Source organism: Phocoena phocoena, chromosome 19 (assembly GCF_963924675.1).
Source record: "Phocoena phocoena chromosome 19, mPhoPho1.1, whole genome shotgun sequence".
In the NCBI taxonomy this organism is placed as follows: Eukaryota; Metazoa; Chordata; class Mammalia; order Artiodactyla; family Phocoenidae; genus Phocoena; species Phocoena phocoena.
In genome coordinates, this window is record NC_089237.1 from 20,784,839 (window position 1) to 20,810,351 (window position 25,513).

At 39.7% G+C, this 25,513-nt stretch overlaps 1 protein-coding gene across 2 annotated transcripts in view; it reads left to right on the plus strand.

Annotated features, from left to right (window-relative positions):
- The window catches only part of IKZF3 (IKAROS family zinc finger 3), an 82,504-nt gene that overhangs the window by 6,429 nt on the left and 50,562 nt on the right, over positions 1-25,513 (plus strand). The window contains exons 2-3 of one of the 2 annotated variants that reach the window (XM_065897785.1): positions 14,641-14,694; positions 17,077-17,178. In XM_065897785.1, the coding sequence (XP_065753857.1) occupies positions 14,641-14,694; positions 17,077-17,178 (156 nt within the window). Of the gene's footprint in view, positions 1-14,640; positions 14,695-17,076; positions 17,179-25,513 lie in introns of those variants that run through there. The other variant, XM_065897786.1, reaches the window with a different exon arrangement.

Consider the following 25,513-nt stretch of genomic DNA (forward strand, 5'->3'; position numbering starts at 1 on the left):
GCAGAATCTCAGGCCAGACTTGCTGAATCAGAGTCTGCATTTCAACAAGATTCCTAGGGCATTCTTGCGCACACTGAAGTCTGATAAGCATTGCCCACAGTTTGAAAAGTATTAGTGAAACTTATTATCACTCTCATAGCACATGTTGGATTAGTAGTGCATCATCTTTATATATGTATTTAGAATGTATTTTTTATTGTTTAAATGCTGGTTTTAAAAGATAGCTGAGCAATGAAGTTTTAGAACATTCAATTTTGACTTACCTTGTAATACAACATTTATAACACAATATAATTCAAAAGCCAGAAATCTTTATTCATTCATTCCTCATTCAAAAATATTTATTGAATGCCTGTTATGTGTCATGTATGCAAACTACTGGCAATACAATGGTGAACAAGACAACAGTGCTTTTGCCCTCATGGAATTTACAGTCAGTTGAAGAAGATAGGTTCCCAAAACAAATAAATCTCCAATGAAATAATTAAAATTATTTGAAGTGCTATGAAGGAAATTAAAAAGTGCTAAAATGGAGAATAATGGTTGGTGCAGGGTTGGTGAACCTCTCCTCTGAATAAAAGGTCTGGCTAGAGATAGAAACTTGGTTATCCTCAGCCCATAGATGATATTTAGTGCCATGGGAATGATTAGGATCACCTAAAGAGAGAATGTATTGTGAGAAGGGGGCTCGGGTTTGAGCCCTGAGAAGCATCTTACTTAGGTGGTCAGATAGAGGAGGAGGGGCTAGCATGGGAGGAACAGCACAGCAAGACCGGTGTAAAACCAGCAGAGTGTGGTGTAACAGAAATTCAGGAGAGGAGAGTGTTTCATGAAGGAGTGGGTGGTTGAATGTTGCTGGAAAATCAAGTAAGGTGAGGACAAAAAGTGGGGGTTGGTTTTGGCAACATAAAACTTGCTAGTGACCTTAACAAAAGTGGTTTTTTGTGTAGTTGTGGGGATGGAAGCCTAATTGAAAGTGGGAATGGGAATAGAGGAAGTAGAAACATTGTTACAGACCATTTCCCCAGAAGTTTAGCTAGAAAGTAAAGCGGAGAAATAAGTGGGGCTGTTGCTGGAGAGAAATATGGATGTGGATCGAGAGATTTTGTTTGTTTGTTTTTGTTTTCCAAAGATGAATGGCACAAACTATCTGTAGCCTAAGTTTAGTGAAAAAAAAAATCAAAGATCAAAATTGAAACATCTTTTTTTAAATAAATAAATACATTTATTTTTGTCTGTGTTGGGTCCTTGTTGCCTCGCGTGGGCTTTCTCTAGTTGCGGCGAACGGGGGCTACTCTTCGTTGCGGTGCACGGGCTTCTCATTGCGGTGTCTTCTCTTGTTGCAGAGCATGGGCTCTAGGCGCACAGGCTTCAGTTGTGGCACGTGGGCTCAGTAGTTGTGGCTTGCAGGTTCTAGATCACAGTCTCAGTAATTGTGGCGCACGGGCTTAGTTACTCCGCGGCATGTGGGATCTTTCCAGACCAGGGCTCGAACCCGTGTCTCCTGCATTGGCAGGCAAATTCTTAACCACTGTGCCACCAGGGAAGTCCTGAAACAGATCTTGAAATCTCAATTATCAGGAAAATTTGATTGAAGAATTATCTATCACTGAAAATATCTTCATATTTATTTGGTACATAACATGTAAATAAATTTCCTGTCAGAATTTTTACATGGCACCCATTAGTGGATGGTTGGTATACATATAAGGTATAAAGATGCTATAGAAGACTCATGGGAAACCCTTGAAATTCAGACTTTTTTTGTAAGTGGGAAGATACTGCTATAATTGCATTTCTAAGGTTTGGGATTTTTTGGCCGTGCTGTGTGGCTTGCAGGATCTTAGTTCCCCGATCAGGGATTGAACCCCAGGCCTCAGCAGTGAAAGCACCGAGTCCTAACCACTGGACTACCAAGGAACTCCCCTGGGATTTTAGATATTTGAAAATGTTTGTATTCAATAGATTTTTTTAAATTAAGGAGTAACATACGATGAAGTATACCTTTCTTACATATATATAGGTTGATTAATTTTTACCTATATATATTTTTACCTATACTCCTTCTAGGTCAAGATATGAAACATTTTACGCCAGAAACTAACACAGCATTGTAAATCAACTGTACTCCAATAAAATAAATTTTTAAAAAAGCTATGGAACATTTGCATCACCCCAGAAGATTCCCTTGTGCCCATTTATAAAACCTCCCTTGGGCTTTCCTGGTGGCACAGTGGTTAGGAGTCCGCCTGTCGATGCCGGGGACGCAGGTTCGTGCCCCGGTCCGGGAGGATCCCACGTGCCGGAGAGCGGCTGGGCCCGTGGGCCATGGTCGCTGGGCCTGCGCATCCGGAGCCTGTGCTCCACAGCGGGAAAGGCCACAGCAGTGAGAAGCCTGCGTACCACACACACACAAAAAAAACAAAAAAACCTCCGTTTACCCCAACTAAAACACTATTCACACTTCTGTCATCATAGATCAGTTTTCCTGTTGTTGAATTCCATATAAATCATACAGTAGGTACTTTTTTGGTGTCTGGCTTCTTTTGCTCAAGATACCTTTGAGATCCATCCATATTGTTACATTTATTAGTAGTTCATTCTCTTTTATTATTGAATAGTATGAATATACCACAATTTGTTTATACACAGTACTGTTGATGGCCATTCGATTGTTTCCAGTGTTTGTCTATATGATGAATATTCTTACACATGTCTTTTGGTGGACATATACATTCATTCCTCTTGGATGTGTATCTAGGACTAGCATTTCTGGGTCATAGGGTAGGTGTGTATTTAGCTTTGATACATACTGCCAAACAGTTTCCAAAGTGGTTAGAGACAGTTTACCCTCACACTGGCACTGTCTGAGAGTTCCAGTTGTTCCACATCTTGTCAACACTTGCTATTGTCAGTCTTTTTAATTTTAGCCGTTCTGGTGGTATTTCATTGTTTTAATTTGTATTTTCCTGGTGAATAATGATGTTGAGTTCCTCTTCATATGTTTATTGGCTATTTAGATATTCTCTTTCCTGAAGTGCTGTAAGTCTTCTGCACATTTTTTTTAAAAGTTGGGTTGTTTGTATTTTTCATACTGATTTTGTAGGCATTTTAAAAAAATTTTAGAAACGTAAACTTTATCAGATGTGTATTGCAGATATTTTCTCTTATTTATTTTCTCTATCTATTTGATAAATAGAATTCTTGATTTTTTTTTTTTTTTTTTTTTTTTTTTTTGCGGTACATGGGTCTCTCACTGCTGTGGCCTCTCCTGTTGTGGAGCACAGGCTCCGGACACGCAGGCTCAGTGGCCATGGCTCACGGGCCCAGCCACTCCGCGCACGTGGGATCTTCCCAGACCGGGGCACGAACCCGCGTCCCCTGCATTGGCAGGCGGACTCTCAACCACTGCGTCACCAGGGAAGCCCAGAATTCTTGATTTTAATGAAGACTAACTTATCACTTTTTTTTCTTTTGGGATTAAGTGTACCTTATGTCCTGCTTAAGAAATCTTTGCCTATCCAAAGCCATGAAAATATTCTCTTGTATTTTCCTCTAGAAATTTGATTGTTTTAAGTTTCACATTTAAGTCTATTACCCACTTCAAATTGATGATTCTTGACATCATAATAAGAACATCATAACTGTTTTTGACATCAGTTATTTTTTTTCAGAAACTAGGCATTTTACAGTTACAAAATGAAAATCTTACTTGGAATATGTTGGATTCAACCACTTATGCACAGTTTTTCAAAGTATCAATGACATGAAATGCCCATTCTTCCTTTTCTCTCTACATGTTCATTTGCTGGCATGTGATATCCATGCTAAAATATAAATATACTTATTTTTCTACAACTTTAGAGTAACTGACCTTTCAAGGAAAATAACACTAGATATTGAATTTGCTGTTTTAGACCTGTGCCCCACAGTCTATAATTTCTTCGCTAGAATTTAATCTAGGGAAAAAATGGAATATTTTGTAAAAAAGGGTAAGGTAGGAAGTATTGAAATGGTAACGTGGGCTGTATTTGTTTGATGTTCTTAGACAAGTAGTCTTGATGTTTCTTAACCTTTACCTTAATCCAAGAAGGAAGGGAAGGAAGTATTTCATGGCTGGACAGACTACTCTCATTTTAAGGCATGCCCCCCTTTTTCTTTTTCTTTTTAAAATTATTTATTTATTTAGCCCCCCTTTTTAATATCTTCCTTTCCTCTCAGTCATAGTCACTTGAGGTGTTTGAAATTAATTGGGTCTAAAATTTCTTCTAGTTCTGACTTTCTTCTAAGATTTATAATCTGTATAGGAAAGCACCTTAAAACATTTAAATTCTTTGAAACAAAGGTGAAACTCAAGAAAGGAATCCTGCTTCTCTTCAAAATGTGCTGCTGACATTGTACCTTTGGACACTTACATGATTTTATATTTTTTGTCATTCTTTGTGTCTTAAATTTTGTTTGTAAAATGGGGAGAATAATAAATGCCATTGCATGTGTTTATCTTCCAGAGATGCTATGAGATAATACGAAATCTCATTTGCACTCCTGGGCTAAGTGCTTGATGCCACATTTTTGGAGGACCAAAGGCAAACAAAACCAGGTTCAGAAGAAAGCTGTCACCATGGTTAGGGAACTGAGTGGTAGCATTTACGTAATAACTTATTCTGGATGTTCCCAGAAAGCTGAACTAGGACCTGAAATGGACAGTTTAAGAAATTTGAGGGCTTCCCTGGTGGCACAGTGGTTGGGAGTCCGCCTGCCGATGCAGGGGACGCGGGTTCGTGCCCCGGTCCGGGAGGATCCCGCGTGCCGCGCAGCGGCTGGGCCCGTGAGCCATGGCCGCTGGGCCTGCGCGTCCGGAGCCTGTGCTCTGCAGCGGGAGAGGCCACGGCAGTGAGAGGCCCGCGTACCGCAAAAAAAAAAAAAAAAAAAGAAATTTGAGTTTCACTACATTTAAGGAGGAACTTTTTAAACCATTAGAGTTTTTCTGAAATGGAAAGGTATAACTTCTGTACACTTGGAAGTGTCTAAGCAGAGACTTTACAACCCAAATAGGGAGATATTGGAGGAAATTCAAGTATCAAATGGCAGGGGAAGGAGAGGTAAGGTAGTTAAGATACCTACTCCAATTCTAATATTCTAATTTCATTGGTTATAGGGATCATTTTTTTAAATTATTATACAGAACTGTTCTTGTGATGGTAAGATTCCAGGTATGATTGTATGTGGTAGTAATAAAGAGAACTCATGAAGGATCTTTCAGAAGTAGTAGCTAACACTTCTGTGCCACATTTGTCGTCCTGAATGTGCATGTTTCAATTATGAATACATTTTTGTAGTCAGCGACTCAGTTTCCAAAGCTTTTTGTTAAAAAGTAAAAGTGGACATTTTAGATTTTAAAAAGAGGTATGGGGATAGAGGAATCAGTTTATTGTTATGAAGGTAAAGGAGAATGTCAACATTCAGAGACGGCTTTCTGGCAGCTGTCAGGCACCAGTGCTGCTGACAGCTGGCAAACTCAGTACATGATTCTTTCTGAGATTGACATTTTGCTCTCCTTTAGCATCTACACTTCCTACTGGGAAAACAGACCCACAAGTGGAAATCTGATCTCTGAAATTAAGAGTAGAATTGTATTAGCTGGTATTCTTAATTGAATGATGATTTCTTAAAGTATCAAAATAAAGACAAGTTTATAACCATTTGAATTAAAAATATGGTTGCCAATTTTGTTGCTAATGTAAATATTTGATTTTGTTGGTAGATAACATATTATTCACATGTGAATTTTGACAAAATCTCAATTAACCAGACTCCTGCCATTTCCAAGTTTAAATTTTGTTCGTAATCTACCCCTTTTCATTTTGCAACACATAAAATACTAGAATCTCAGAGAAAAATCTTGGTATCTTTTAAAAAGAATTCTAACTAGTGAATTTTTAAAAATAGCATCTTTGTTGAAGGAAAGAGAATCTGAAGGAATAAAAACAAATTTGTAATTGTCATCTCTCAGTAAGCATGTCATGAGGATTGTTTTCAATACTGGAAGAAAACAATTTGAGATTGCTAGTAAAGCTTTGAATTTACACAGTGCTTGGGATACAACAAAAGAAATAACCTTTAACTTTTACAGTCTAATATATTTGTGAGCTGTGTCAGTAAGAGACTAGTTATACCTTTCACAAGATTTGTTATTTAAGAGGTAAAGTGTCAGTGGAAGACACTAATGATTTAATTTTAAACCAAAAATATATCAGGAGTTAGTTATTTAGTTACGGGAAGAGCAGGGGGGCAATTGATATGAAAGAGTGTTAACTAGGGTTTTCTGCTTGATTGTAATGTTGGCTTTAAAATGAGGTAAGAAAAATGATTTTACCTAATGATATCAAAAAATCCCAATGTATATGCTGAGTTTATATTTGTACACATACAAAGATACATTTTAAAATATTTTATCTGGATGTTTGGCATCATGTGGGTTTTTTTTTAACCCTCTGAAAAGTCACATTAATTTTTTAATCAGTGAAATTTGTAAAATGCTTTGTATGAAGGGTGCTGTTTAGATCCTTTATCTTTTTGATTACTGCATTAATGGAAAATGCTTTTGCCTGAAATTCCAATTGCAGGAGTTTTGAAAATATTGATAGAAGATGGTCATTGTTAAGCTGTTTCCTAGTATAATATATTTAGAATTTTGGTTGATATTTAGTTTTTATACATGGTTTGATCTACTTGTTTTTTCCTGATCCAGAGTTTTAATGTTTGTTTTAAATAAATAGCTTTGCAGTGAGTGGTAACCCAAGCAGCAATGAGATATCCTAAAATCTAGAGCTGTGCTATTCAGTAGAACTTTCTACAGTGATGGAAATATTCTTTATCTGTGTTTTCCAATATGAAAGCCCCTAGCTACGTGTTCTGTTGATTACTTAAAATATGGTTGGGGGGACTTCCCTAGTGGCGCAGTGGTTAAGAATCCGCATGCCAACGCAGGGGAGCCAGGTTTGAGCCTTGGAACGGGAAGATCCCACATGCCGCAGAGCAACCAGGCCCGTGAGCCACAGCTACTGAGCCTGCGCCCTAGAGCACGCGAGCCACAACTACGGAGCTCGTGTGCCACAACTACTGAAGCCCACATGCCTAGAGCCCGTGCTCTGCAAAAAGAGAAGCCACCACAATGAGAAGCCCACGCACTGCAAGGAAGAGTAACCCCCGCTCGCTGCAACTAGAGAAAACCCGCGCGCAGCAATGAAGACCCAACGCAGCCAAAAATAAATAAATAAGTAAAAGACTTAACCTTTAAAAAAAAAAATCTTAAAAAAAAAATGTGGTTGGGTAACTGAGAAACTAAATTTTTTATTTTTATTAACTTAAATTTAAACTCAAATTGGCATATGTAGCTAGAGGCTATTGTATTGGACAGTTCAGTATTAGTGCTAGTATTAATAATAGATTTAGAGCAGGTCTTGGTAAACTTTTTCTGTAAAGTACCAGATAGTGAATGTTTTAGGCTTTGCAAGTCATATAGTCTCTGTTACAAGTACTCAACTCTGCTGTTGGAATACAAAAGCAGTCATAGACAACGGGTAAATGAACGGATTTGGCTGTGTTCCAATAAAACTTTATTAACACTGAAATTTGAATTCCATCTAATTTTCAAGTCGCATGAAACAGTATTCTTCTGATTTTTTTCAACCATTAAAAAATGTAAAAATCATTCTTAGTTCACAGGCCATACAAAAGCAGGTGATAAGCTATAGTTTGCAGAACCTTGACCTAGAGTGTTTATAAGTAGCAAGGATAGAGATATAAAAATTCATGTGTTAATTCAACAAATTTATTGAGTGACTATCACAAATGGGCACTATTTTGAGAGCTGAAGATACAGCAAAATAGCAATAAAAATTACAATCAACATCCATGTTTTCATGGAGTTTACATTCTGGTGGGGGGAGACAGATTTTAAAAATGAACAAATGTATGTCAGGTGGTGAAAATGAAATTTTTAAAAATAAATTTATTTATTTATTTTTGGCTGCCTTGGGTCTTCGTTGCTGTGCAGGGGCTTTCTCTAGGTGCAGTGAGTGGGGGCTACTCCTCCTTGAAGTGCACGGGCTTCTCATTGTGGTGGCTTCTCCTGTTGCGGAGCACGGGCTCTAGGTATGCGGGCTTCAGTAGTTGTGGCATGTGGGCTCAGTAGTTGTGGGTCACAGGCTCCAGAGCGCAGGCTCAGTAGCTGTGGTGCACGGGCTTAGTTGCTCTGCAGCATGTGGGATCTTCCTTGACCAGGCCTTGAACCCGTGTCCCCTGCACTGGCAGGTGGGTTCCCAACCACTGCGTCATCAGGGAAGTCCAAAAATGAAATTTTATGAAGAAAAATAAAGAGAAAAGAAAGTGCCAATGGAGGATGACATTTTATTATAGGGTAGTCAGGTAAAGCTTGTTCAATAAGGTGACTTTTGAGCACACACCTGAATGAAGAAAGGAAGTGGGCCACGTGGCTATCTAAGGGAAGAACATTTTGATCAGAGGGAAGGGTAAAAGCAAAGGTCCTGAGGCAGGAGCATGCTTTACCAATTCAAGTAAAAGGAGAGATGTAGAAAATTGACAAGAATTGTATTTCAACAAAATTAACCCACTTTGGAATTCTTCCATCATTTGCATCAGATATGTATAAATATCAGTAAAGGGAACTATATTTCTATCAAAAGCAATATAGGGACCTTTCCTTCTTAGCTTTCTAGAGCATTCTTTTTGGAAAATAGTTTAAAACTATGTAGACTGCCAACACATTAAAAAAGACCCCATCATGGAAACTTTTTGAAGTCTTTTTTGGACTGAAGTATGAAGGAATTACAAAATGATCCATTAAAAACTGTAAAACTTTTACTGCACTTAGAAATGTTTAACAGGTTTCTGGTCTTCAGATGGGAATTCCTTTACCATCTGTTCACTACTGGACTTCATATGTTTATAAAGACCTTTGAGTTCAAGGGGGGAAATGCACTTCAGTCTATTTTGTCCTTGTCTTTTAAGTATTTTTTAGCACCTAAGAAGAACATCCATGTAGCCTGATTATAGATGGCCTTAATGTCTCCTTCAAGTTCTGAATACTCAGATAGTCAAATCTTTTTCTCTTGGAAACTGTACTCAGTTCCTTCTGGTGTTATTTACAGCACACAAAGACTGCTTGAAAAAATATTGAGAGATATTTAAATGTCACAGTCAGAGTTTAAAAGGTTCAGGGGACCAGGACCTTTTTCCTTTAGGTCACCAAATCAAAAGCCATCTTGCTCTGTAGTAACTAAAAGGTGTTTTCACATGAAGATTGTTCATGTGAAACTTTTGAGCTAGTTTTCTTTCTTTCTTTTTTTTTTTCTGTTCAGAATCCCTTTAGTGTGCAGTTAAAGGTTTCACGGTTAGCTTTAAAAAAAAAAAAAACTTAAAAAAACCCACTATCAAACTTACAGAAAAGTTGCAATACTGTACAAAAAACTATTTTTTTCCGGAAATTTTGAGAGTAAGTTGCTGACATGAAGCTCTGTTACCCTTGAATACTTTAGTGTGTGTTCTACCTTCTCCCACATAACCACAAAACAACCATCAAAATCAGGAAATTAGCATTGATCTATGACTACTATTTTAAAAAAATATTTATTTATTTATTTGGCTGTGCCGGATCTTAGTTGCAGAATGGGGGATCTTCGTTGCTGGGTGCGGGATCTTTTAGTTGTGGCATGTGAAATCTTAGCTGCGGCATGTGGGATCTAGTTCCCTGACCAGGGACTGAACCTGGGCCCCCTGCGTTGGGAGCACGGAGTCTTAGCTGTTGGACTACCAGGGAAGTCCCCATGACTACCATTTAATCCTCAGACCCCATTCAGATTTCTCCAGTTACTTCTATAACGTCCTTTACTTCAGGAGGATTCAGCTCAGAATCATACATTGCATTTAGTTGCTACGTCTCTTCACTCTCCTTCAGTCTGGAATAGTTTCTCAGTCTGTCACGACCTTGACACTTTTGAGGATTACAAGCCAGTTATTTTGTAAAGTACCCTCAGTTAGTTTGTTTTCTCACGTTTAGATTCATGTTGTGCATATTTGACAGGAATATCACAGAAGTGATGCTGTGGGGTTTTTTTATATATAAATTTATTTATTTATTTTAGGCTGCGTGGCGGCTTCGTTGCTGCACGCGGGCTTCGTTGCGGCGAGCAGGGGCAACTCTTCGTTGCGGTGCGCGGGCTTCTCATTGCGGTGGCTTTTCTTGTTGCAGAGCATGGGCTCTAGGCGTGCGGGCTCAGTAGTTGTGGCTCGCGGGCTGTAGAGCGCAGGCTCAGTAGTTGTGGTGCAGGGGCTTAGTTGCTCTGCAGCATGTGAGATCTTCCCGGACCAGGGCTTGAACCCGTGTCCCCTGCATTGGCAGGCAGATTCTTAACCACTGCGCTACCAGGGAAGTATAATGCTGTGTTCTTTTCATTATCAGTGGGCATATAATTTTCATTTGTCCCATTACTGATGATGATCACTTTGCTCAGTTACAGTGGTGTCTACAGGGCTCTCCACTATATAGTTTCTCTTTTCATGTTTGTAATAATAAGTATTTTGAGGAGAAGCACTTTGAATCTATATAAATATTCCATTTGTTACTAGGCTTTCAACTTATTAACTTTCTTATTAGTGTCAATATGGACTCATGAATTTCTGTTTTTTTCAATGAGTTATAATCTAGTACTATCATAATAATTTTGATGCTCCCTTGTCTCAGATTTGGCGAGTGGAAACCCCTTCAGAATGATTTCTATATCCTTTTAACATATCCTCCTCGTTCTGTGAGCACTTCCTTGCTTTCTGGCACAACAAAATGTTCCAGTCTCACCTGTACTTTCCCTGCCCCAGGCTTGGAGTCAGCCATTTTTCCAAGGAATCTGGTTCCTTTAAGTTGAGAATGATATTTAGAAGTTAATATATATATGCTAGAAGCTGTTGTGGTGTCACTGCTCCCAGGTGCTCTCAGAGGACAGGGCTAGAGACTATGTGTATGTATGCCATACATATACACACATTTACATCTATATTTTGTATCAATTGATATACAGTAGAAGCCATGTGTTCCTGCCAATACTTGCATTTCCAGTATAGGACCACAGGTTTCCATATTTGTAACTCCCTTCTCTGACAGAGAAAACCTGGGTCTCATTATCTGTTATTATATTTTCCTTATTTGATCAATCCTCCTTTATATAATCAGTCATCCATCGCCACTGCCATCTCTTCTTCAGTGAAGATGCTTTCCTTGCCTCATTTGGGTTTTGGCATTCTGTCCTACAGCCACTGATCTATGTGGACACCCTTTTCAGCTGTTGGTGTCTGACATCCCAGTGCAAGGCTGCGCCTAATATGTGGATGCCCTCTTCACCCCACTCAAGTTTGGACACTTTGCACTGGACCGCATCCATGCACACAAACTCTCCTCACTCCATTTGGGCTCCTTGGTGCCAGCCCCCCCGTCCCTGTGCAGGTACCTTGCTCGCCCTGTTTACTCTCTGAAACCGGAGCACCCCCAGGCATAGATGTCTTCTTCACTATGCTCAGGCTCTGACTCTTCATGCTAGGCCATCACTTACTTGGATATCCTCTTCATGCCTCTCAGACTGTAACACTCCAGGCCACGTAATTCTCCCGCCCTCCTTATCTGTCTCAGGCTCTGACTTCCCATGCTGTCTGCCCTTCATATAGAATCCCTCCTCATTTCATTCTGAATGCCCACCACACACAGGCACACTCTTCATGCTGGTTGGTCTCCAGCAGCCTGCCTTGCCTGTCCCCATTCCTTGTATAGATGTTTCTTTCACCCATCTTGGGTTTTGACCCCACATAGCAGGCTGCCCCTTTGCTTACTTTAAAAATATTTGTATTTTCCCTGCCTTTATGCTTTGCTGCTAACATTTAATGGGTGGTATGTTAAACTTTTAAAATTAGGGTAGAATGTAAGTACAGTGACTACATTTTTCAAAACAATAATTGGAATATGTCTAAAATATGGTATAGAATATTTGAAATCAGTGCTATCCGGAGCAGTTTTGGGTATATGATCACCATTAAAATAAAGAGCAGGGACTTCCCTGATGGTCCAGAGGTTAGGACTCTGGGCTCCCAATGCAGGGAACCCAGGTTCGATCCCTGGTCAGGGAACTAAATCCCGCATGCCGCAATTAAGAGCCCGCATGCTGCAACCAAAGATTCCACATACCACAGCTAAAGATCCTGCACCCTGCAACAACGAACCTGCACGTGGCAACGAAGGTCCTGCATGCCGCAACTAAAGACCTGGTGCAGCCAAATAAATAAATAAATATTAAAAAAAAAAAAGAACAAAGGAGAGTTTCAATTTCTTTCTTTCTTTCTTTCTTTTTTTTGGCTGCACTAGGGTCAGTAGTTGCAGTGCATGGGCTCAGTTGCCCTGTGGCATGTGGGATCTTAGTTCCCTGACCAGGGATTGAACCCATATCCCTTGAATTGGAAGGTGGATTCTAAACCACTGTGCCACTTGGGAAGTCCCAAGAGTTTCAATTTCTAGTAATAGAAGAGTACCTCCTATTGAACCAAACTTCCAACAGATAACAATTATAGGTTCTGGACAAAATATGAAAAAAATCTGTTACCTGTTACCAACTTGTTTTTATGGCTTTTTTGCCCAAGGGCAGGCCCCAGTTTTAGCATCAGGGTGACCAAAACTTGAGTAGATAATCCACAGTTTTACTAGCTTAAAAAACGATAGCAATCACAACAGTTGGGAGGCAAAGGGGGAAATCCTAGAATGGAGAGGACAGAGAGGGCTTTTGTGTATAAATTCTCTGGCTGGACCAAATCTTTAGCTAATCCTTGAACTACACATGTATGGATCATACCCTGAGCAATCCATCAGAGGTGAAAGTAACTGAATAGAGATTTACACTTCTGCAAGAGTGACCAACTTGTCCCAGGTTCCCTGAGGCTGTGAAAGTTCTGGGGTCTGGGAAAATCCTCAATCCCAAGTATACTGGGACAATTGGTTATGCTAGCTGCTGCCCACCACAAATGAAACAGAATTTGAGTTTAACTACATGCTTTAAAAAGTAAAATAAACAAAGAAAAGATCCTATATGCTTCAAAAGAACATAACAGACTCCAGAAATTCTGTAATATCTTTATAATGTCCAGGGTACAATCCAAAATTATTAGGTTATATGAAGAAACAAGAAAATGTGACCCATACTCAAGAGAAAAGGAAACCAAAGATGACTGAGCCCAAAGTGACAGGTATTGGACAAGGATCTTAAACAAGTATAATAATTATACTCAAAGATGCAAAGGAGGGCTTCCCTGGTGGTGCAGTGGTTGAGAGTCCACCTGCCGATGCAGGGGACACAGGGTCGTGCTCCGGTCCAGGAGGATCCCACATGCCGCGGAGCGTCTAGGCCCGTGAGCCATGGCCGCTGAGCCTGCGCATCCGGAGCCTGTGCTCCGCAATGGGAGAGGCCACAGTGGTGAGAGGTCTGCGTACCACAAAAAAGAAAAAAAGATGCAAAGGAAAATATGCTTGTCATGAATTAACAAAAAGGAAATCTAGCAGAGAGACTAGAAAAAAGAACAAAATGGAAGTTCTAGAACTAAAAATTACAATATCTGAAATAGAAAACTCACTGGATAGGCTTGACAGCACATTAAGATGAGATAAGAAAGAGTAAGTGAACTTGAAGATTTATCAATAAAAATATTCAATCTGAGAAACAGAGGAAAGAATTTGGGGGGGAAGAATAGAACCTCAGGGAACTGTGGGAAAATATGAAAAAGTCTAACATACATGTAAATGAAGTCCTAGAATAAAAGGGGCAAGAGAATGGAGGAGAAAAAGTATTTGAAGAAATAATGTCTGAAAATTTCTCAGGTTTGGTGAAAAACATAATTTTACACATAAAAAGTTCAGTGGACCCAAGTGGGATAAATGCGGATAAAACCACACCTAGACATATCATAGTCAAACTGCTAAAAACCAAAAGTCAGGAGAAAATCTTGAAAGCATTCAGAGAAAAAGAATACATATATATAGGAAGACGACAATACAAAATATCACTGACTTCTCATCAGAAACAACAGAGGATAGAAGATAGTGGAATGCCATCTTTAAAGTGCCAGAAGAAAACTGTCAACCCATAATTCTATGTCAAGTAAAAACAACCTTTAAAGTTGAAGGCAAAATAAAGATATTTCCAAATAAATGAAAACTAAGAACAGTTGTCATTCATACAGCTGCCCTACTAGAAATGCTAAAGGAAACTCTTTAGACTGAAGAGAGACAATACCAGAAAGGAACTCAGGTCTTTATGAAAAAATGAAAAGCACCAGAAATGGTAAGTATGTGGGTAAATACAAAGTACTAATTTGTTCCACTTAATCTCTTTAAAGTATAATTGCTGCATGGATTCCTTTTATTCTCCTTGAGGCATATTTTAGGGAGGATATAGAGAAAGAATTAGTCCTGATCTGAAGAGGAAATCAGCAATTAAGTCTTCCAAAATAGTATCCTTATTAAATTTAGAGTGCTCAAATCTGAAAAAATTTACTCTAAGTAGCTAATATTTGTAATCCTTTTCTTTTCAGATATAAAACCAAATGTGGAACTGAAAAGCACTCAAGAGCAGTCTGTGCCCACAGGTAACATCAGGTCTTACCACTCTGAAAATATACCGTTACTGAATAGACCAAAGGAAGAGGAATATTCTGATTGCAATAAAAATGCTATGGAAATGTGTTGGGGAAAAAATGTGGTTGTCTCTTCCTGATACAAAAATAACATGTCCATTTAGATCATATAAGTTCTTTGGCATCACAGAGCCAAACCATCTACCTAATGTTAATCACTGGTTTTTTATTCTCTTTTCACATTTTTTTCAACTGATTGGTTTGAATAAAGACAGTTTTTGTTGAACAATATAGTAGCTGTTATTTGAACAACTTGTGCTTTTCACTCAGGAACAGTGGTCAGCAAACTTTTTGTAAAGGGCCGGAGAGTAAATATTTTAGACTTTGTGGGCCATATATGGTCTCTGTTGCCTATTCCTCTTTATGTTATTTACAATCCTTTAAAACTGTAAAAACCATTCTTACCTCCTGGGTCCCTACAAAAACAGACCATGGCTAGATTTGGCCTCAGGCCACAGTTTGCTGACCCCTATTCCAGAATAAACTATAAACATTTAAAGTAATCTATTTCCTAACAATAACTTCTGTGTTTTCTCCATTGACTAACTCACTTTGTTTGAATCAAAGCTTTTGCTATATTACAAAATTTACCACCTAAGTGCCTTGTTATATTACTGTGAGTTTTAACCTTATGATTTTGGGGTTTTGGCTTTTTAAATTTTATTTATTTATTTACTTATTTTTGGCTGCATTGGGTCTTTGTTGCTGCACGTGGGCTTTCTCTAGCTGCGGTAAGCAGGGGCTACTCTTCGTTGTGGTGTGCGGGCTTCTCATTGCAGAGGCTTCTCTTGTTGTAGAGCACGGGCTCTAGGCACGTGGGCTCGGTAGTTGTGGCACGTGGGCTCAGTAGTTGTGGCTTGCGGGCTCTAGAGCGCAGGCTCAGTAGTTGTGGCGCATGGGCTTAGTTGCTCTGTGGCATGTAGGATCTTCCCGGACCAGGGCTTGAACCCGTGTCCCCTGAATTGGCAGGTGGATTCTTAACCACTGCACCACCAGGGAAGCCCTAACCTTATGTTTTAATTGAACCTGTACTCATATTAGTTGTTCAGGCGTGCACTTTATGTCCATTATTTCAGGCTTGAGAAAAGTAAACTATTTAGAGTCTTACTGTCTAAGAGTATATGTTATAATATGCAGAAAAGAGAAACGTTACCTATAAATCAAAACCTGAGTCCATGATGACCACATTTTCAGGACCTCTTAGTCATGGATTTTATGTAATATGTTTCCATTTTACTCCTACATGCCAGTAAAATGTCCTGCTCCATGTGTTCAGTCATGCCTGCAGCTGAAAGGAAGCCCCTGCAGTTTCTAATCACCTCTCTTATTTCAGCCCCTCCTTAGTGCCACAGGATTCAGTGTCTTTATTTGTTGCATGTAATAGATTCTCAGCAAATATTTTATTGAAAATTGGGAAGGAGTTTGATAGCAAGCGGGTATATTTTCTGTTCATTTCTTTTATCATCTTTTTGTTAAGCTACCATGCTTATATGTGAAATAATTCCAGCTACGTCATGCCTTCTTCCTTACTTCTAATATTATCAATATTTATTGTACAAAATTATATTTTTGTTAAACTTGATTTTTAGTAAGTTTGCTGTTTATTTAACCATGCTTTTATTATGTCTTCTGCCTTTTACGTAGGACCTCCCGTAACACTTTTTTTTCCCCTTAATCTCATGTCCGAGTCTACATTATAGGCCTGAGTCTTGCATTATAGTTGTGCGTTTGTTTTATCTACATCTGTAGAGTATAAGCTCCTTGAAGACAGGAATTATAACCTATTCATATCTGTAGCCTTGTCAACATTTAGTAAATGTTTGATGAAATACAGGAATTTGGGGGCCAATATGCTTTCCACAGAATCACATTTATAATGTGAACAGAAAGGGAAAATAGGATTTGGTACAGAAACGTACAGCCTTCCTCTCAGGAAAGCATCTTTCCCAAATTGAGTTATGCCAGTAGTTTCAGACTCAGTATTTCTCATCACTATATGTTAATATTTCTTGGTCTTAACTAGCAATAGCATCGTACTGAATATTGTGAGATATACCAAAGGAGAGAGAATTTCAATCCAAAGGAACTTGAGTGCATTTTAACTCAGGTGAAAGAAATAGTCCAGAAAATGATGTCTAATGGAAAGGCACATGAACCTTGGGCGTCTTTCTGAACCTCAAGAGTTTTCACATTTATCTTACTTGGGTGTATGTGAAAGCGATATTGTCTATCACTAAGGGATTGGGTGAAGCTGAAATAGGAGTCTTACTTAATACATGTTTATAAAAATCCTTTAAAGTTGACTGCATAGTTAAAATTCTTCTTATCTCCTAGAAGGTTCGGTGCTTTTGCATGACTACGATTTAACCAAACCTCATGAAACAGAAAATGTGGATGGTACAGAAGGCCCAGCCAATCAAGATGAAGACATAGGAGGTGAGCCGTAGTGTGTAGACCAGAAACTAAAGATATCGTTCAGGATCAACATGGAGAAGAAATCAGGAAATCTCCGAGGAAAACTTGCATTTGTGGGTTGAGTTGGAAGGAATTCAGTTTTGTTCACTTTACAAATATTTACATTTAATAATTTGCTACGGGATGTCAGCAGATTTTGAGAATTTAAGGTGCTTATTCAGTGTTCAAGTTATACTAACTTCTTTTTTTAAATTTTTTAACATTAATTTTTATTGGAGTATAGTTGATTTACAATGTTGTGTTAGTTTCTGCTGTACGGCAAAGTGAATCAGTTATACATACACATATATCCACTCTTTTTTAGATTCTTTTCCTATATAGGTCATTACAGATTACTGAGTAGAGTTCCCTGTGCTATACAGTAGCTTCTTATTATCTACTTTATATACAGTAGTGTGTATATGTCAATACCAATCTCCCAGTTTATCCCTCCCCCTCCTTCCTCCTCGGTAACGATAAGTTTGTTTTCTACATTTGTGACTCTATTTCTGTTTTGTAAATAAGTTCACTTGTACCATTCTTCTTTAGGTTCCACATATAAGTGATATCATATGATATTTGTTTTTCTCTGACTTACTTCACTCAGTATGACAATCTCTAGGCCCATCCTTGTTGCTGCAAAGGGCATTATTTCATTCCTTTTTATGGCTAATATTCCATTGTATATACATACCACATCTTTTTTTTCTTCATCTTTATTGGAGTATAATTGCTCTACAATGCTGTGTTAGTTTCCACTGTACAACAAAGTGAATCAGCTATTTGTACACATATATCCCCATATCCCCTCCCTCTTGAGCTTCCCTCCCACCCTCCCTATCCCACCCCTCTGGGTCATCACAAAGCATCGAGCTGATCACCCTGTGCTGTGCAGCACCTTCCCACCAGCCATCCATTTTACATTTGGTAGTGCATACACGTCAATGGCACTCTCCCACTTTGTCCCAGCTTCCCCTTCCCCCACTGTGTCCTCAAGTCCGTTCTCTATGTCTGCATCTCCATTCCTGCCCTACCACTAGGTTCATCAGTACCTTTTTTTAGATTCCACATACATTCGTCAGCATATGGTATTTTTCTCTTTCTGACTTACTTCACTCTGTATGACAGACTCTAGGTCCATCCACCTCATTACAAATAACTCAATTTTGTTCTTTTATGAGTGAGTAATATTCCATTGTATATATGTGCCACATCTTCTTTATCCATTCATCTGTTGATGGACATTTAGGTCGTTTCCATGTCCTGGCTATTGTAAATAGTGCTGCAGTGAGCATTGGGGTGCATGTATCTTTTCGAATTATGATTTTCTCTGGATATATGCCCAGGAGTGGGGTTGATGGATCATATGGTAGCTCTATTTTTAGTTTTTTAAGGAACCACCATACTGTTCTCCATAGTGACTGTACCAATTAATACTCCCATCAACAGTGTAGGAGGGTTGCCTTTTCTCCACACCCTCTCCAGCATTTATTGTTTGTAGACTTTTTTATGATGGCCATTCTGACCAGTGTGAGGTGGTACCTCATCATAATTTTGATTTGCGTTTCTCTAATAATTAGTGATGTTGAGCATCTTTTCATGTGCTTTTTGACCATCTTTATGTCTTCTTTGGAAAAATGTCTATTTCGACCTTCTGCCCATTTTTTGATTGGGTTGTTTGTCTTTGTGGTATTGAGCTGCATGAGCTGTTTGTATATTTTGGAGATTAATCTCTTGTAGGTCGCTTCATTTGCAAATATTTTCTCCCATTCTGTGGGTTGTCTTTCATTTTTTAAATAATATGTTTATTTTACTCTTTTCCATCATAAAAATAATACATGTTCATGATAGAAAGTTTGTCTGGGATATTTTCCACCAATTCTCCAATTCTCTGGACACCAACTGGGCATCCAGCAATTCAATTCAATTCAATTCTTATGCTAACTTCTAGAATTAGTGCAGAACCCACAGGTTAAGGGCTCAGTCCCACAAGACTGCCCTCACTTTAGACACCACTTAAAAGTACCAGGTCCCCAGGTTACCTGATCTTCTGTCCAACTTGACTCCAAATTCGGGATTTCCCACAACCACCCCCGCCCTCAGGTTTGATAATTCCCTAGAATGACTCACAGAACTTAGGAAAGCACTTTACATACTATTACTGGTTTATCATAAAGGACACAACTCAGGAACAGACAAATGGAAGAGGTGCATTGGGCAAGCTATGGGATGGGAGGGTGCAGAGCTTCCATGCCCTTTCTGGGCACATCGCCTTCTAAGCAGCTTGATGTCTTCACCAGACGCTCTCTAAGTCTTACAGTTCAAGAGTTTTTATAGAGCTCAATCTCCAGTGCCTTTCCTGGAGGTTGGTGGGTAAAAGTTCCAGCCCTCTAATCACTTGGTCTTTCTGGTGACCAACCCATCCTGAGGCTATCTAGGGGCTGCACCTTAAGTCACCTTAGTAGCATAAACTCAGATGTGATTGAAAGGGGCTTGTTATGAATAAGAAAAGACACTCTTATCACTCAGGAAATTTCAAGGGTTTTAGGAACTTCGTACCAAGAACCTGGGACAAAGACCAAATGTAGTCTTTGACCATGAATTTCTTATAGCAAATGCATCATAGAAGTCAGAACATACTGGCACATTACTAGAGTCACACTCAGTCATTAATTAGTCCAGTCCATCATCAGCATATGAAAATGTCTTCTAGGGTGAGACCACTCAGATTTGCAGGCTTCCATTTGATCTTGTCAGGTTCCAAATGCAGGAGTGTCTCAGCAATACATGGCTTCATCTTTTCAAGCATCTGGTATAACTAAGCTAAAACACAATATTATTCCCTTGCTCTGAGTCCCTATTGAGACTGTAATATAATATTGGATTTCCTTCTTTGCATAGCCCATTGATTCATTCCTTTGCCCTCAACTACTATTCCTCCTTCTCTCCATTTATTTATACTTAAACTTTTCCACCTTTGGAAGGAACTTTAGATTCAGCTACTGTGATGTTCTAGATTTCAGGCAACAATACTAGTCTAGTAAGTGCCTCCCCTTCAGTTCACTTCTATTCATATAGGGTAGAGGTACTTAGGTACGGAACTAGTGGGCTATTTTTACCACCAGGCAGTGGCTACTTTCAGTGTTAACCTTGATTTTGCTAAATGGAATGAAGACATAACCTGCCTTATCAGGCCTTTAGGAATTCTGACATAAAGGTTTAAAACTATAGTTACAGTTTCTTGCTTAGAAATCATCCCTGTTTCTGGCACTTGTAGTTGTATCCCTGGTCCTGTGACTACAGGGCATCCGATAGGAAAGAGAAAGTTGAGGTATGTGGAGAAGAAAAAAAAGTCTAGTTATCATACCAGTGTCCTCTCTCCTTGGAAAGAATCATATCATCATACCATGATCTTCCTCCCATGGAAAAAATTTCATAGTCATACTAGCAGCCTCTCCCCACCGTCTCTTCCCCAGATCCGCCAGAAAAACAGAGGAGTCTATCTAGTGGGGACAACACTGCCTCAGCTCCTCTAATGTTGAGTGTGAACACACACTCTTTTTCTTTTTTTTAATTAATTAATTTATTTATTTTTGGTTGCGTTAGGTCTTCGTTGCTGTGCGCGGGCTATCTCTAGGGGCGTTGCTGTGCGTGGGCTTCTCATGGCGGTGGCTTCTCCTGTTGTGGAGCACCGGCTCTAGGCGTGTGGGCTCAGTAGTTGTGGCACACGGGCTTGGTTGCTCCGTGGCATGTGGGATCTTCCCAGACCAGGACTCGAACGTGTGTCCCCTGCATTGGCATGTGGATTCTTAACCACTGCGCCACCAGGGAAGTCCCTGAACACACACTTTTGAAGACATATAAACGAACCTTTCATGCCTACATCTCCCCCTGTTTTAAACAACCCACGTTTCAACTGCTTGTTCCAATTCTCTATGGAACTATTATTCTGAGGAGAATATCTCTCTGCCTACTCATTATTTGATATTATGAGCTGTAAAGTGTGTTCCTTGCTCTTAATAAATGTGATTTGGTGGTCCAGATGGGTACAATATCTTCTGTTCTGGTTCTTTTATAGTAGTTGCACCATTTGCATCTACCACCAGGTAAGCAAAGCCCAGTCCAGAGTCAACGCCTATTCTATCAAAACCCATTTGTAGCCCCACTGGGGCTACTGACATTGGTTCAGAGTAATCCACTTGCAAGCTGTGTGTGGGGTCTTCCCCCTGAGGAATCCCCCCCATAGCCATCTGCACCCTCTGTTTTTCTTGTTGGCATAATGAACAGTTCTTGTTGGCATTTTGAGCCTCAGAGGGTACAAAAGGAATATGTGCAGATTCAGGCCTCTGCACTGCTTTGGTCCCCAAATGTCCACTTATTTCATGGACCCAAGTGGCCGCCTCAAGCTAATACCCCATAATATCCATGGATGATTGGTCATCATCTAATCCTGGAAGAGGTTTCTTCTGTTAGGCATCAACCTGTCCTACTTTAATGTACCCGTCCAATTCCCATAGTGATTTCCATAGGGCTATGGTCCATATGGACATCCTTTTAATAGACCAGACTTCCATAGCCCTCTGCTTATCGGTATGGCCAGACCATTGGCCATCACTTATGAGTCAGGTAAAAAACAAAACATAGAGGCTTTCATTGTTGTTCGATTCTTCCATCCCTGTTAGGTAAACAGCATGTAATTCATCCCACCAAACTGATTGGTTTTTACCTTCTTCAGTCAGAGTGGTAGTCTTCCAAACAGGATATTGGCCATTTACCTTGGAACTGCCATCCATAAACCAAGCAGCGTTTTGTTGGTCAGTCAAGAACTGTTTATAGGGCACTGTCCAAGTGACAATAGAATCCGGCAGCTCCTTACACAGTTCAAAAGTCAGTCCTAGGAGAAAAGAGGCTCCCTGCTTGTGAGTATCTCCTGCTTACATTCTCCTTGTAGCACAATCCTGTATAAACCATTGCGTTTTATTATGGAACTCTTCTGGGCATTGCCCTCCCCATTAGAGCATTTTTCTGACATCTCCTAAGACGTCATGGGTGTTTCAGATATTAAGCTTATTTTTTGTCCTGCAATCATAGGGGCAGTTTCAATTAATGTCTGATATCAGCCTACTAATTGTCCCTCAAATAGAAATTCTCTATTCCATCCTCCCCATAGTTGTCACTGGGAAGCACTCCCAGGCTTTTGCCGTAAGCCCCAACCTATGTTCTACGTAGAGCTATCGCACAGAATTTGTCCACACCAGCACTCCAGCTTCTCTTCTACACTGTGTGGACTTGGGCAATCTTATCCATCCTCATTTAGCATGTCCAATGAATATCACTTGAAGGATAGATTTACATGCCTCCTGTTTTACACAGTAGTTCCCCAGTCAGACACAATATCCATACCCATAATACATTCATGTAAAAGAGGTACAACCACTTCTCATGTACCAGTTTTCCTCCAAACTTTCACCTTAATCAACCAACCCTTATATTCCTTTAGTAAAAAATTGAAGTATAGGGCTTCCCTGGTGGCGCAGTGGTTGAGAGTCCGCCTGCCGATGCAGGGAACATGGGTTCGTGCCCTGGTCCGGGAGGATCCCACATGCCGCGGAGCGGCTGGGCCCGTGAGCCATGGCCGCTGAGCCTGTGCTCCGCAACAGGAGAGACCACAACAGTGAGAGGCCCGCGTACCACAAAAGAAAAAAAAAAAAAAAAATTGAAGTATAGTTGATTTACAATGTTCTATTAGTTTCTGGTGTACAGCAAATTGATTCAGTTATATATATTCTTTTTAATGTTCTTTTCGGTTTTGATTTATTACAAAACAGATATTGAATATAGTTCCCTGTGCCATACAGTAGGACTTTGTTGTTTATCTATTTTATATATAGTAGCTTGTATCTGCTAATCCCAAATTCCTAATTTATCCCTCTCCCACCCCCTTTCCCCTTTGGTAACCATAAGTTTGTTTTCTGTATCTGTGAATCTGTTTCCATTTCATAAATAAGTTCATTTGAGTCATATTTTAGCTTCCACATATAAGTGATATCATATGTATTTGTCTTTCTCTGTCTGACTTCACTCAGTATGACAACCTGTAGGCCCATCCATGTTGCTGCAAATGGCATTATTTCATTCTATTTTATGGCTGAGTAGTATTCCATTGCGTATATATACTACATCTTCTTTGTCCATTCATCTGTTGATGGACATTTAGGTTGCTTCCATGTCTTGGCTATTGTAAATAGTGCTGCTATGAACATTGGGGTGCATGTATCTCTTTGAATTACAGTTTTGTCTGGATATATGCCCAGGGGTGGGATTGCTGGATCATATGGGAACTCTATTTTTAGTTTTTTGAGGAAACTCCATACTGTTTTCCGTAGTGACTGCACCAATTTACATTCCCACCAACAGTGTTGGAGGGTTCCTTTTTCTCCACACCCTCTCCAGCATTTGTTATTTGTAGACTTTTTATGATGGCCATTCTGACCAGTGTGAGGTGGTACCTCACTGTAATTTTGATTTGTATTTCTCTAATAATTATCTATGTTGAGCATCTTTTCATGTGCCTGTTGGCCATCTGTATGTCTTTTTTGGAGGAATGTTTATTTAGGTCTTCGGCCCATTTTTTTTTCATTGCAACCCTTATATTCCTAACTAACCTCCATAGGACTCATCAACAGGTTTTGGTTTTACAATATTAGGTAAGAGAGATGTTCCCCAATTGGACATAATATCCATTCTCATAAAACATTCAGGTAAAGGAGACACAATTTCTCCATGTAAAGCTTGTTTAAAACATCCAAGTTTTCATCCAAACTACCACCTTAATCCTATCAACCCTTAGATTTCTATATTCTCTCAATCTAATTGGAGCCCCCTTTAGGGCTTCACTGACATGTTCTGGTAGCACAGTGCATGAGGTACCCACGTCAGAGAGTTCCAGAAACTTTTCTTCTCCACCCCACTGACTTTTTTATCTCTTCATGTGCAAAAGAATTTGGGTCCCTATTGAGAGGTTGAGCCAGGGGACCCTGGCTCTTTTGTTATGACAAAGATTAACCTGCCCCATTGCCCTAGGTGATTTCAGGTCCGATTTCTCATTGCAGTCTTTGCCTTTTAGTTTTTACACTGGAGTGAATAGAGTGGACTTATTTGGGGCCCTTTAAAGTAGAGGAACTGGGCTTCCCTGGTGGCACAGTGGTTGAGAGTCCGCCTGTTGATGTAGGGGACACGGGTTCGTGCCCCGGTCTGGGAGGATCCCACATGCCGTGGAGCGGCTGGGCCCGTGGAAAAAAAAAAAAAAAGTAGAGGAACTAGCAGGGAGTCCTTTTGGTCCACCCAACTTTCTATATGGTCCACCCAACTTTCTATAGTGCTGTATTAAGACCGTTGTTTCAACTCTATCACTGTCCATTTTATTTATCCCATTTCTTGATAACTATCTAAAGATTTTCATCCTGCTGAAATGAGTCCCTTAACTCTCCCCATTCTTTTTCTTCTTTATTTTGGCCCTATCAATGTTTCCTTTATTCATCTTACTTCTTGATAACCATTTACAGTTTTCCACCTTGATGGGATAAGTCCCTTGACTCTCCCTTCTGCCTCTCCTCATTTTCTTGTTAATTAACCTAATGTTTTTATTAGCATCTGAAAGACCCAAGAGAGGAAGCTGAGACAGCAGATTCAATAAGGCTTCTCAGACTGTTGCTTGATTTTGAAGCAGTAATATTAAATGGGATGCCCATGCAAAAGAGGTCCCCTGTTCTGTGTTTTCTTAGATTCTGTATTTGTCTTTTTGGCATCTATTCATTCATCTATATTTGATGCTTTGATGTTTGGGGACCTTACAGACCCAGGGAAAGACTGTCCTTCCCAGGGATAGCCAGTTCTTAGAGACAGTAAAGGACTTGGCCAGGAGCATGCTTTTCCTATATAAACCAACCAATCCAGAGTCCATACCCCCCAACCATCTCCTTATCTAAATCTCATGAACTGAACTAATATTTCCCCTGTCTGAAATCAATCCAGGGCCAAGTAGCAGACAACTAGAGACCACTCCTGTGTCCCAAAGCCTGCTGGAATTATTCAAACCAGGCAGTCCTAAACTGTTTATCCTGCCTGCCTTGCCTTTTCTCGGAAACTCCAGTGAAGGCTCTAGCCTAGGATTTTCCTTCCTCTTTTCTGCATCCTGACTGACATTGGTGCTTTACCCTGTGGCCCTGTGTGGTATAATAAAGTTCTTATACCACCTGTGTGGTGACCCCCTCTATGGACCCTGTGAGTATAATATACTTCTTCCTTCCAGACCTTG